Source organism: Rattus norvegicus, unplaced genomic scaffold (genome assembly GCF_021556685.1).
Source record: "Rattus norvegicus strain SHRSP/BbbUtx unplaced genomic scaffold, alternate assembly SHRSP_T2T unassigned-0000047, whole genome shotgun sequence".
Classification (NCBI taxonomy): domain Eukaryota; kingdom Metazoa; phylum Chordata; class Mammalia; order Rodentia; family Muridae; genus Rattus; species Rattus norvegicus.
The window spans coordinates 157,521-171,697 of NW_028238796.1; the positions used below are offsets into that span (position 1 = coordinate 157,521).

General features: G+C 43.5%; 2 protein-coding genes across 9 annotated transcripts in view; one reads left to right on the top strand and one right to left on the bottom strand.

Moving 5' to 3' along the window:
* LOC147997824 (disks large homolog 5-like) overlaps nucleotides 1–14,177 on the top strand; it is a 96,117-nt gene that overhangs the window by 63,754 nt on the left and 18,186 nt on the right. For 6 of the 8 annotated variants that reach the window (XM_087601570.1, XM_087601573.1, XM_087601566.1 and 3 more), the window contains one exon: nucleotides 13,643–13,709. In XM_087601570.1, coding sequence (XP_087457696.1) covers nucleotides 13,643–13,709 — 67 coding nt within the window. Of the gene's footprint in view, nucleotides 1–13,624; nucleotides 13,710–14,177 lie in introns of all 8 variants that reach the window. The other 2 variants (XM_087601571.1, XM_087601572.1) reach the window with 1 other exon arrangement.
* Nucleotides 610–4,615, bottom strand: LOC147997828 (disks large homolog 5-like). Its single transcript, XM_087601577.1, has 6 exons — nucleotides 4,434–4,615; nucleotides 3,240–3,399; nucleotides 2,628–2,771; nucleotides 1,919–1,994; nucleotides 1,004–1,109; nucleotides 610–880 (listed from the first exon to the last, which is right to left on the bottom strand). Exons 1-5 carry the CDS (start codon nucleotides 4,558–4,560, stop codon nucleotides 1,065–1,067), a joined length of 552 nt encoding a protein of 183 aa, XP_087457703.1. The 5' UTR covers nucleotides 4,561–4,615; the 3' UTR covers nucleotides 610–880; nucleotides 1,004–1,064.

Here is a 14,177-nt window from a genome sequence, read left to right on the forward strand (position 1 = left end):
TCTGGCCTACAGGAAGCTAGTTTCTATTCTGTATATTATCAGATGTGCATAATACATATGGTCATCACTGATAATAGGTGAAAGATCTGCTCTAATATGAAAACTAAGTGATGCTGGAGGATGATCCTGACCCACAATGAGCAGTGGGAACACCAGAGCCCTGTAGGGATGCCTGACGACCTAACACGTTGAGCACGCACGCCTCAGTAATTTCCCTGTGAACACACATCTCCTGAGATCTCTCTATTTAATTGGAGGTGATCCTGTCCACCTAATACAGCACCTCATGTGGAATAACAAAAGCCACCTGCAGGAGCTGTGGTGATGACTCACAGGGTAGAGCATCTGCTGCTCTCTCAGAAAACTACATGGACCCTAACAATTGGGTAAATTGTGTCAGTGATTACATCATAAAGTGTGTGACAGAGACACAGCCACGTTATCCACACAAAAGACACTGTCACACTGGGTACCCCTTGGTGACTTTGAATTCACTTATTAGCCCAGGCTCCATGGAACATGCAGAGATCCATCTGTAGCTGTCAGTTCTAGGTCCACAGGAAGGGACAGAACCCTTGAGTAAGAAAGATGATCTTAAGAGTCAAGAGATAGAATTCAATTTTTATTCATAACAAATACATTTTTACAACAAAACAGGATTAAAATGAATAAAAATATTTAAAAATATTTGAAAGTAAAAATAGTAACAAGAACATATAAATATGAAACAACAAAAAGAAAACTTCAATTAAAATCATAACAAAAATATTTCTAAAAGCATATTCTTAACGAATATTTAGAAGCACAGACGTATTGCTGTTTCTCCTCTAGCACACATAATGAAAGGCAGTCGCCCAAGTTGTCTCTCAGGTGCTGTTTTCTGAAGAAGAAAGTGAGTAAGACCTCAATCAGTCAGGATGGCTTAGTGGTATATAAATTTAGGGTCTCTAAGAAATGACAAATTAATGCAGAGGATGAATACTCATCCAAAAAATGTTGTTACCATTCAGGATGTTGGTCATCAGGGACTCCTGAGAAAGCAACTTATTCTTTAGGAAGCTCTCTTACTGGGGTGTGTCCAATTCCAGCTCTCTTGCACTTTCTGAGACCTGGGAGAGGAAGGCAGTTTGTCAGACACTGATTTGGTGGGGAAATGCAAGCCAGCTGTCAGAATGCTGCCTTCTACCACCTCAGTTCTATTGGACAGTCGACATGGACCTTTTAACTGATATCATTGTTGCTAACTCTGTGGGCAGGGCAAAATCTCCAGCAAGCCACACAGTAATGTGGGCTGCCAATCTGGGACCCAGACTTATACCAGTGCAAACCAAGAACAGGGCAATAAGAAGAGACCTCATCGGGTTGCAGGAAGAAAGGAGATGTCTATATGTCACCAAGGATAAAGCCAATGCAAGTACTAATTTGACATTTCCACTTGGTTCTTATCCCAAAGGTGCTTCCTACACAAGAGGTCACATGACCACAGAGTTTCAATTGTTCAAGAACCAAGAAATTGTTCAAAACTCTACATAGGATCCAATCTATCACATGGATATTCAATAATGAGATATGTTATTCATCTGTCACCATTTCTAGACTGCAGCTTCAAAAAGAGCAGCAAAATATGCTTGCACAATAATTCAGTTTCTGAAAAGTGGTTAACTTCCTAGAATACTTGTGCATAGGCAGAGCAATGAACAATTCCATTAAATGAGGTGGTTGGCTGGTTGTGAGTGTAAATTAGAAAGGTGGTAAGAGAAGCAAAGATGTATCAAATTGGCAAATTTTATCAGATATTGTTAAGCTAACACATCTGCTCGTCCCTAACTGATAATGCTGGTTCTGGCCGTTGATGGTCTTTATCTTTCTTGTTGAAGTCAACCAAATATTTCTGGTTCAGTGCACAATCAAGATGTACCTCCTTGCTCTCCTGCTTTAGAGGGACCAACTTCTTCCTACATGTGTTCTCCATCAGGAGCTGGCTGAGCAGGTTTCTGGAAATACAGTATGCATAGTAAGATCATGCTGGCTCTTTCTCCCATTCCTACTCCCAAGTCCCACTAACTCTACCAGGTCCCAGATACCCATGAAGACTTAATAACGTGCATATTGATACATATAAGGCTGCTGCACAAACCATAAAGAGTTAATTCAGGGAAGAATAAATTGTTTGCTTGGCCTGACACCAATTAGTGTCCACACCTCTGAGAAAGAACATGGATCTACAACTATCCATGAAAGCCCAATGCATTGGGGCAACATCAATTAGTAGTGGGCCAACACCCTCAAAGGAGGTCAGTAGAACCAAGAGAAGGTCATGCTAACCATGTGGTCCACGCACTGAATTTTGTAAAACCTGGTGTGACACCATAGGTCCAGGTCAGCCTAATAACCTTCTGCTGACTTCAATCAGTACTGTTCTCTCTAGAGCCTTCTGAAGATGCCTAGACAATCCTGGGATGAGGAACAGTCTTTTATGGAACTGAAAACTGAGTCCTAATGACCCTGGAACACTGATGGGTAAACAGCACAAGAGATAGAACCAGAGCTGAAGACCGTCCAATCCAGAACAAAGAAAGTCAGAAATGGCCATTCCACAAGTGATAGCCTTTCTGACCAGGACTTACCTAGAGAAGGTAATCTCCTTCTTCAGCTTATGGTTGTTCTCATGGACCTCAGTGTTCTCCATCTCTAAGTTGTGCAGAATTGACATGACCGCCTCCTCCATTCTCTCCAGGTCTTCATAATATGGATTTGGCCTGAAGTGTGGCCTGGCCCCAAATGATAGAATACAATGAACATCGGCATTTAGGAATATATGAACTCAGGGTGGGTCCTATATTACCCCAGGCTGCTGCCTGGATCTTCCAGCACTCAGTCCCCTGCCTAGCAAGTACAGAGACTCACCAGAAACTCACTGCAATTACAATCTTGCAAAGCCACCAGCTGTCAAGGGCTTTGCAAATGCACACTGGGCACTCACTCTCCCTGACTTTATCCACGAATTCTTCATTCAGACCACAAGTTCTGCTTTTCAATAAATGGAAGCAGATGAGTCCATTTTCAATCTCACTCCTCAGGAAGGGTCAGGTTCTGAATCTCCACTATATGGGAGGTGAGGTTTAGCACAGGGTGGTTAGGGAGGCACAGCTTTCTAGAACCCAAAACCTTAACAGGATAAGAAAAAGGTGACCTTGCAGACCCAGGAATGAAACAAGAGCATTTGGAGCGATTCATACCTGTTCTTCATGGATCTCTCTGTCAGAAACCTCAGGCGATCTCTCAGGTCATTTCTCTCCTCGGTAATGAGCTGCAGCTCTTTAATCAGCCTCTCCTTTTCCTTCATGGCCTGATTCTTGCTTAGGTCAGTGCCAGGGGATGATGTTTCTCTCCCAGCGTCTGTAGGTAGAAGAACACAAGTTAACCTGCATGGGAAGAATGCATAGAGTGTTCATAGACCTCAGTGAGGCCTAAACAGGAGAACAAGCCAGGAACCCAGTGTCACTGCTAGGCGATTGGTCTATGCTTAAGAGGCCTCCTCAGGGGATCTCAGTTCTCCCACTACTCTATAGAGACCAAGAGATGTAAGCAACCAGGTGTTCCCTATTCCGGACATCACGTGCTTACATGTACCATGGAGATGGCTTCTCCAGGATTATTGTCAGCTGAACAGGGTACAGCTTGGTTTCAGGACCCTCACCCCTGTGGCTTCAGAACTCAGATGATAAATTCACCATCCACAAAACTTGAGTGATTGGAGACACTCAGATGTCCTACCCTGATACTCTAAGGCAACAACTTTGGATTTAAAATGCATTTCCAAGGGAGGATATGTTCAATAGACTTATCAGTGTCCCTATGTGAAATACCAAATGCCCCAGAAGTGCAAATAGGTTACAGGCTGAATCTTGGTCTAAACGTTCCAAATAGTTTTGGTATTGTAGAAAAATGTTTGTAACATACAACCTCTAATATATAAAGCTAACGATGACCCTGCCAGTTAGAAGAAATCAGAGAAGGTCTAAGAACATAAGGTTATTGCCTGGAGCACAATCTCTCCCTGTTACTACTGTCAGATACCCACTGTATTTAAAGAAGCAATGATAGTGAGATACATTGCTGCCCTGTCTAAACTCAGAAAAGGTGGACCCTCCATGACCACTGATGGTGTTATTATATCAATGTAACAGAGCAAATGAACTGAAAAGTAAAGACCAGAAGTTCACAGTATAATAGCATTGGCCTTACCATATCCTCCCAGTGGGGATGGGGAAACTAAAGTTCTGAAATCCTTGACTTTAAGGAATTGTGATATTCGTGGAAATTCAATTCCTTTTCAGATGCTCCAGTTGTTGTGGCCCATTGCTAGAAAGGTCAGCTTAAGCCTGCAGCCCCCCTGACAGGAAGCTCAAAATACACTGCCCAGAACTTACTCCACATTCCCCAGAAGTGCTGTCTTTGTCCATCATTACTTTGAGACGAAAGGCCAGACTCCTTCACTCTAGTCTCTCCACAATCGACGTTCCCCCTCCCAAAACGCTTGCGAAGACAGAAAAACATGTCTTAGCTTGTAACCGCCAGACTCGGACTGAGAGAAACTAGGGCACTGGTTGTCACTACAACACTGGTGACATCACAGAGGATGCCAGAACTCTCTAGGAGACAATAGAATGTCCAAGAAGGGACAGCAGATGTCATGGGGAGCAGACTTTGCCTCCCTGCTAATGTTCTCCCTGTACTGAGCATAAGCTGAGGTGCCCTTTCCAGGAGAATTTCCTGGGGCAGAGCCACTGAGCATCTCCTGCTTCCAAAGCCAAATTTTCCTGATTATAAAAAACCTTAGTAATTCCTATGCACCTAAATGAATGTTTCCTGTCAAATCTTTCCCATAAAATGTCTCATCCTAACTCAAATTGTCCACATTCACCAATGTTAGCCATTAAAACTTCTGAGATTTCACACCAGTTTGAATATGCAGTCAAAAGTTCTCTTGTCTCATTATGTACAGGTGCTTTATATCACATCAAGAAATAGTCTGCATGGTAGGTTACAACATGGGTGTGTATTAGGGGAACACTCATGAAGTCATGTGCTTAGCAATCGACAATTGCCAGAAAATTCCTTAGGAGAAAGAGTTGAAGTCTTTAAGGTGCTAGTAAAAGTGTGGACACCAGTTGGCAGAGGAAAATGCAATATTGGAGACACCAGTGAAGGGAACCTCATGCTGCTTGTGGGGTTCTGCTCATTGCACCAATGTCGCCAAAGGAGCACTGCTCACAGGCCTGAGTAAGATATACCACGAGCTTTTATCAGAGAAATAAAATACACAAGAGATATAGAGGTTGGCACAGAAATGTCTAAAATGAGGCTATAAACATCATTAAGTGGATAGAGCAAGGTCCCAGCACCTGTACACTGGGAAATGGCCACCCCACCAAACACAAAAGAATGTATCATAGTAAAAAATGAATACTTTATAGAATGCACCCACTAACACTGATTGATCACATCCGTAGTTCAAATTTTGGGGGCAAATTCATGGCCTTAACTATCTTTGTCTCAACTTATATAGTAAAAAATAAGAAAGAACGAGAAAAGAAAAAGTCAAAACTAAAAGCTCAAGCTTCTCATATGAGGATTGCAGGAAGTGTTATAGGGGAGTCAGTTCTGATTAGGCCATTTTTGATAGAACAGTGCATAGTGACCCTTAATGTGATGGGCCCTATATAAAGCTTTTTGCAATATTGGAATTTTAACAAACCTCATCCAGAATGTACGGAAGAGGCACCATGTGATCACCATGTCCTTACTCTGTATCAGGTTATTTTTCTGCATCCTTGATTGTTAGGCATATAACAGCAACAATCTGAAATAGCTGGTAGACATGGAAAAACATGGCTAAAACTATAGTTGTGGGTTACACACCTCAACTGTGAAAGGCTAATGCTGTCTGCACAGTCCTTGGAGGCCACTCTTTTATGCCTATTTATTAGAAAGTGAAAGGAGGTTTATCTGAGCTCAAAGTGATCCTGGCCAGCCAGGTAGAGGGCAACATGTGATACTTGAGACCCTGTTTTAAACCAGCACAGAAATCCACACTTCATTCAAAGCATCATCTACGAATTCTCGATTATTTACCATTCTCTCCCTACCAGTCGTTCTGTTTGGAATGGTAGAAAACAACTGGAACTGATCTTTCTATTTTAAGGACCTTGATCTCTCTTTTTTTAGGTCCACATTAAGAGTGCATACAAATGGACATCACCATCTGAACATCTTAGTATTATCTACTCTGTATATATAGCATAATACTGTCCCTATGACAGTCTCAAGCTTCCTTGAGTGTAGTTGCCCCATCAAGAAGTGTGAAGTTCTGAGTTCAAACCCCAGTGATGCTTTAAAGGTACTAGAAGAAATCGATCAGAGATACTCCACTTCTTTGTCCTTAGATTAAATCAAGTTGACACAATGTGAACCTGGTGGGCTATTTAACCAGCATCTTTCTCCCAACCCCACTTCCACGAGTTCAGTCCAGGGCAGAATTCATCCCCCACCATGCTAGATATTTCTTTGTATATTTCTACAAGAGCCAGGTTTCTTTTTTTTAATAGAATTAGTTGTAGTCAATCAACTGCTGCCCTATGTGAGAAATGATTAGTATCTATTGCAACTTACCACACTGTATTTGTGTATACAAGTACGTTATTGGAAATCCAGCATTACTGAGGGATTGGAAACCAGTGCTGTGGCCTTGTCTTTCTGTGCCTCTTCCTGGCTCACAGGCAGCAGGGGGTAGACCTTGAGTTCCTCTTCAGGGACAGAGTGATGTTGAATGGGCACTGAGCAGGCAGAGAAACACAGCTGAGGCAGCTCCTTTCAGTTATCAAACACATCATCTCCTTCCCATCTTAAGGGCTACTGCTGAGGTCTTGCCCCCATACCTACCTTAATAGCAGCAAATTTGTTACACAGCAGCCAGCTCTTTCCTATTGTTCTGTAATATGCCTCCACATCATGGATGCCAAGAAAAACACTAACAAAGAACAAAAAACTCTGACGTTGAACTGTGTGGTGCTGGTCACATACCCTGTTATGTTCTGTATGTTATGAGGTTTGTTAATCTTAACAAGTTCCCCAAGTGTATTCTTCACATAGGACCCAATAGATTCAAGGAAAATTGGAACAATTATGTGTAAAATGGCCTGAGTCAGGGCCCATAGACCGAAGCATTTCCAGCACTTGTGCATGAGCCCATGTGGATTTTGCAATGAGCGGGGCCTAGCAATGTCCAGTACACAGTTGTGAGCTGTTGCTCTGGTTGAACTGTATTGGTGTGTGCATTAATAAACTACACCTATTTAAATGAATTCAGTGTTGGTGTGGTTTGAATCCAGATCCCTTGACACCAAATCTTCCCTTCAGCAGCGTTTAGGAGAAGAAGCTAAGGTCAGGAGAGGTGACATCTTGCCATAAGTTATGTGACAAGAGGGATGGTGAAATGATCCCTTGTGATAAGAATCAAGGTTTCCTCTGTGGTATTTAGGTCTATACTGGCCCTGTGCAACAGCTTCAAGAACCCATTTCTGATTTTCCTTGGGATTCCCGTGATGATGCACTCAGACATGATTGGAAACAACCAAAACGGTGGTCAGACTTGATTTATAAAATGTAGGTAACATTGCAAACTTATGTTGTAGGATATTTGATCATATTGTCATCCCTAATATTGTCTTATTTACTTAGAAAAATACCTTCTGGCTGTGTAGTTCAGTACTAGCACCAATATTTAACCCTAGAGCTATTTTTGTTTGTTTGTTTGTTTTTTGTTTTTGTTTTTGGATGAACAAGTACTTTCCTATTGTGTGGCCCAGCCCTATCGCTTACTTGTTTGCACAGTCATAGAGAGACCTCAAACATATACTCAGACAAAGCCAGGGGAGTGTATAAAAGGGCCTAAGGCAATACCACATAATGACATTGAAAGTGGGCTCTCTTCTTGATCCACGCCTCCAGCTCTCCTGACATCTACATGAATTATAACTCCTAATGCAGTGTAAAGGATGTCTGTGCTATTGCTGAAGGAATCATGAGAATAACAACTGTAAACATCCCACCATGGATAGAATTTGTGGAAAGAGGCAACTGGCAGCCAATGAGAGGGCTCTACAGTTAAAAGGGCTTGCTGTCAAGTCTGATGAGCTTGACTCAATCCCCAGGACCCACGTGGTAAAAAGGAGAGAACCAAGGGCCAAGCTGTCCTCTGGCTTCCACTCATGTGCTTACATGTATGTGAGTATATATGTATATGTCTGTATGTACGTGTGGATATGAATGTGTGTATGCATGTATGTGTATACGTGTATATGTATATGTGTGTATATGTCTGTCTATATGTGTGTATAGGTGTATTTGTATGTGTGTATATGTATTGTATGTGTGTGTATGTGTGTATGTATATGTGTATGTGTGTATGCATGTATGTGTGTATGTGTGTATGTATATGTGTATGTGTGTATGCATGTATGTGTGTATGTGTGTGTATGTGTGTGTGTATGCATGTAGTTGTGTATATATGTGTGTGTGAGCATGAATGTGTATAGTCATGTATATGCATGTGTTTTCATGTACGTGTATTCGTGTATATGTACGAATGTATGTGTGTATATGTATGTATGGACACACAAACACACACAATGTTAAAACATAAAAAGCTCCTTGAAGTATTCACCGTGCCTGGATAAGTGGTGACCATGTGGGGGAAACACATGTCCATGTACACATACCTGTTCACATGTGCTGAGCAATGCCCAGGCTGGTCTTGAGCTCACTACCTGCCCAACGATGAGTTTCTGCCCACCTGGTCTTCTCAGAGCCAGGCGACGATTGTTCCTGCCATTCCAGTTCTGTTCCCGTTTCTCATGCCACAAACCTTCTAGCTTGAATCTCACCTACTGACGCAGGAACCTAACAGCCTCCAACCCAGTGAAGTAAGTAAACTTCTTCCTGACATCCTCAGGCTTGGTGTCCCCCATGAGTCACAGGGAGGAAGGATGGCATGCACCAAGGAGAAGGGCCATGTGCAAGGAAGACAGGATCATAAGTCAGTCATCACTGACACCAGCAAAGTGTGTGCTTCAGAGCTGGCTCTGCTCACTCTTGTCCCAGTGGCAGGACTTAAGAGTGGTGCATACCTGTCACCCAGCACTCAGAGACGTCTGAGGCATGAGAACCAGGAGTTCATGGCCATCTTAACTAATGGTGAGATCAAAGCCAGCCTGGGCTGCATGAGACTCAGTCTCAAAGCAGGCAAGGAGGAACTTGCTATATTTGAGCAAGGAAGCTGGAATCCTCCTGGGTTCTAAACATTCACTGCAATACAGAAAGATGCTAGGGCTAGTCTGGCAGAAAGTAGGAGACAGAGAAGCCAGGTTAACCCTCCCTAATCTTCTCATGCTGTGTGAGCTATGAGTAGATGGTGCCCTATACACTGTGGACAAGATGGTCTCTCAGACGGTTCAGAAAGCAATGGCAGCCTCCAGCAATTCTCCACTTGGGTGTCACTTGAGTCTTATATGTGTGTGTTTACAAGCCAAAAAATAAGATCCATAGGTGACTGTGTAAATTCAACATGGCCCAGCCATGTGCTGGAATATTATTCAGCCTTACATAGGAATGGGATTCTGACCCTTGAACAGGAATAGAATGGTAGCCATTCTCCTAAGTCAGACCTCCAGGCAGTGCAAAGACAAACTAACACTGTATGACACCACTGAGGGCTGCAGTGTCACCAATTATATAAAGACAGAAAGCAGGAAGGTTTACAGAGCCCTAGGGGTGACATGGAGTGGGGAGGTTGAAGGGTAGGTGTGTAAGTGGGACTGAGGCTCAGAGGAATCAGACATGGCTGCAGAATATGCATGTGGCTGCCTCCCATACGTGTGGGTCCTACCTCCTCAGAAAGGCAAATACAGCAAAAGAAAGGAACAGAGGGGACAGGCTCTGACCTCCTGTAGACACACACAAATGACGTGACAGAATGTGCACACTGCTGCCTTGCTGCAGGAAGAGCCGAGCATCCAGAAGGGTTGAAAGAGGCTGGAAGGGCTAGGCATGGCACTGAGTTCAAGGACATAGCTTTAGGTCCTGGGGAACCTATGGTGCCCAGGCCCCATCCTGCTGATACTGAGGGACACAGCTGACATTCAGGGTGATGGCTGGGCTGGGCTGGGGAATAGGTGTCCACTCTCACCTGCCTCAGCTTGAAGATGCGCTGGGTGATGTGGGACTGCAACTACTTGTTGGATTCATTGATGCAAATCTGCTCAAAGCTTTTCTGTTCAAAGTCCTCAAATCTGAATATGGCCAAGACACCAATGGGCAAACACTGAGAGACAAGCTATGGTTATAGCTGGGGACTCCTGGGAAGACCAATCCTCCTGAGAGGAGTTGCAGCAGAGGGGGTGTGTTTTCCTGACCTGTTTGGTACCCAGTGTTCTTTGCCAAGGGTTCCTTTATTACTTCTTGATGGAACCAGGCCTGCACATATCCAGGAAGCATTGGGGTGGATCCTAGGCTTGGTGCCCACATGCTGGCATCGCTGAGGGTGAAGCCTAGCCTACCACACTTCCAGACACCGAGTGCAGATGCCTGGGTTCCTATATAATGGCGGTTCTGACCCTTCCTAATGCTGTGTCTCTTTATTTCAGTTCCTCATGTCGTTGTCATCCCAACATAAAATTATTGGAGAGCAACTCCATGAGTGTAACTTTGTTACTGTGAGGAACTGTAGTGTAAATGTCTGGTGTGCAGGAGCTCTGATGTAGAACCCACAGATTGAGAGCAGCTGCTGTAGAGGATCAGAGTCCCCTGCCAGCCCTGGTGTTTGCAGAGATCCCCTGGGTTCCTAGTCTCCATGGCTTTTCCCAAGGACAGGGTTTATTCTTGGCTGTCTCAGGGCCCGGGCCCTCACAGAAACAGCCTCTCCCATGTCCTTCCTGTTGAGGAGAGCGTGGTTGGTACTCAGCACAGTCCAGTCAAACAGGGCGCTGTATAGACACTTGGCCAGGGGTATCCTGCAGTTATGGCCTCTGGACAGAGGGGTTTCTTACCTGGGGTGGGGCAACCGTGCCAGGTACAGACTGTGGTGCTCAGAGTCAAGACCTCATTTTGTCTTATTTTCATAGACAAAGTTGCCCAGGCTGGCCTCGAACTTGCCTTGTAGCCAAGGATAATTAAACAACTGATCCTACTGCCTCTACCCCCCCATGGCCTGGCATTGCAGATGAGTGTCACCAGAGCTGGATTGTCATAGCTGCTATACGGCTCTAAGTCAGGGGCCTCATGTGCATGAGTTTTATGACTGTGCCATCCCCACCCCCCAACCAGGGTTTTCACCTTTCTCCTGCTGAAGTCTGCTTAATCCTACCCTGGCCCCTGGACACAGCAGCTGTGGGAGAATCAAAGCCTGGGGCTTCAGCACAACATGGGTACACAGCATGGCATGCAGCCTACACGGCTGTGAAAAAGCCAAGGAAGTGCTTCTCAGCTCACCCCCTGTAGGAGTGTCTAGTCCATCCTTCTCTCCATGGACACAGACATCTGCTTCCAACTTCCCGACATGTCCCTCTGGTTTTGACTTTCCTGGATGCCATGTCAATGCCACCACACAGAGTGCTGCCTCTACTGGGGACACTCACACAACCTCTCTGGGGGACATCTGAGCCAAGCAGGGATTGGGTGCACTGCAGAGAGGTCAAGTCATGTCGTGAAGTACCTTGTCCCACAAAGGCTCACTGTTCAGGGAGTTGACTGGAAAAGTAAGCTTATGCCCCTGGGCAGGGTCCCCATAGGGCGTGTCCCATACCCTGCTATCAGGTCTATTCCTGGTGCCATGCAAATTCAATTTGCAAGACCCAATGCTCTGGAAATGTCAAGAGCTAACGGAAATGTACCAGGAAGTGCACACCACAGCAAAGGGAGAGGATGGCACAGAGACCTATGCTATGGGTTAAGGGGCACGGAAATGCCACCTCGAGCACAGGGGTCAGTCACCTCTTTCACAAACAAGGCAAAAGGTCAATGCTCTCAGCTCTGGGAGCCTAAAGCGCTCTGTGGCTCCTAAACCCTGCAGCTGCAGCCAGAAGCAGCACTGAACAGGATGTAAATGCTGAGGATGGCGATGTCAATAAAACTTTATTTACAAAACCAAATTAGTGGTGGTGCTGCTGCTGGTGGTGGTGGTGGTGGTGGTGGTGGTGGTGGTGGTGGTGGTGGCGGTTGCGGACTGGTTCATTTCAAAGCATGCTGGAGTGGCATGGCCACTGAGCATCGGGAAACACAGAAAGGAATGCGACCTGATGCAGGGCTCCCAACACCCCAGACGTCAACCTATGGCACTGGAACAGGGTCCCTGAAGGTAAGTCTGGACAGTCAGATAAGGTAAGTACATTTTATTACAAGGAAATGGGACAAGATAAATCTTCTCTTCATCTCGCTATGCTTAAGCATCTTTAAGAGTGCAGGGAATTCATGTCTATCAGTCTGGTTTAGAAAAGTGTTTAGAGACAGCAAGAGTAAACTCCATGTTTCCCTGATGATGGTTCCAGGGATTCTGATATCTGGGTCAAAGTGAAAGTTAAGGTGAAAAGGGCTGTCAGGCAGGGCAAAAAGATTCCAATTTCTGGTCTCTTTGGGCTGTAATTTTTACTGTGTTCAAGGCCATGAATGCAGACAGGGTAATAACGATTACAGAACAAGAAGCTAGAGCTTCATTAAGACAAAACGAAAGTAAAAGTTTTGCCCTCTGCACCACTGCCTGAAGCAGGTTTTTCTAAGTCGTTTCCCGAGGATGGCATGTTGACCATTAGATTCACACGATGATGATGACAAATTCACCTGCTTTTTCTTTTCCTATAATTAGGCCAGCATCGATTCAAGGTGTGGCCCAACCGACTTATTATAAAGGATGATACTGGTTGGTTGAAAAATGTAGTAGCTTTCTATGAACCATATATTAAGTTTTTATGTATATTAAAATTAACATTGGAAAGAACAATGGTAGGAGCGGAAGCTGGAGGACAACTGCTGCAAATGCTTGCTTTTGAAAATGCTAATGAAGAGTACAGGAGAACATTATTACCTATAAAGGGGGCTGGGGATATTAATGCTTATATGAAGGCATGCCAGGGTATCTTTTCTGAAAATGGAAAGATGCATATTTGGCATGTATTGATCCAGATAGAGTTATTAAATTATATGTTTAAATACTCTTGAATATCCTACAGGCACTTTCGCTCAGGATGAGTTGCCTTTAGAATGGGTTTATATTAAATAAAACTTTAACCAAACATTAACAAATAATGAGGAACAAATTTCTTTAATCATTCAGCAAGGCATACAAAGACCTGTTACTCTGTGGGGATATGATTGTGCTGCTTTTGTTTTCCCATTAAGCAAAGATAAAGTGGAATATTTAATGCAGATGTCTGAGGTTTTTCAATTAGCCATGATTTCTTACATTGGAAATATTGAATTTCATCCTCCCCATAGTAAATTGTGGGATTGCTTTAAAAAACAAAAAAAAATTTGATAAATACACTAATTTCTGTTGATCCATTACCATCAGCCTTTACTGTGATTACAGATGGCTCTAACACCAAGATGGCTTATTGGACCAAAGATTAATTTTGGGGACAAGAATCTTCTTTTGGGTCAGTACAACAAAATGAATTATTAGCGGTAATTAATGTATTCCAGGATTTTACTCATGATGTAAAAATATTATAGCTGAGTCCGCTTATGTTGTAGGAGTAGTACAGAATATTGCGACTGCTGTTGTTTCTACATCTAAGCCAATATTAAATGTTATTCTCACATATTAAAGGACTATTGTTATTATGAAACTCTAGAATATTCATTACACATACTAGATCACATTCAAAATTTCCAGAATCTTTAACACTTGGCAATCCTATGGTAGATCAATTAGTGGCATTTGCTACCCCAGAAGAACACAGTCATAATCATGCCAATACAGGATATTTACATATTAAATATAAGCTTCCCTATTCTCAAGCCAAACAAATTATTGCTAATTGTCCTATGTGTCAGTCTTCACGTATAAAATGTATTCCATCTCAAATTAATCCCAGAAGGATGCAACTTAATACATCGTGTCA

Excerpts from the sequence above, each read along its gene's own strand:
- LOC147997828 (XM_087601577.1), bottom strand. The coding sequence starts at position 4,560 with ATGTTTTTCTGTCTTCGCAAGCGTTTTGGGAGGGGGAACGTCGATTGT. Across the intron at positions 2,772-3,239 it reads GAGAGATCCATGAAGAACAG|GCCACACTTCAGGCCAAATC; the intron begins GTATGAATCGCT and ends ATTTGGGGCCAG. Across the intron at positions 1,995-2,627 it reads AAGGAGATTACCTTCTCTAG|AAACCTGCTCAGCCAGCTCC; the intron begins GTAAGTCCTGGT and ends CTGTATTTCCAG.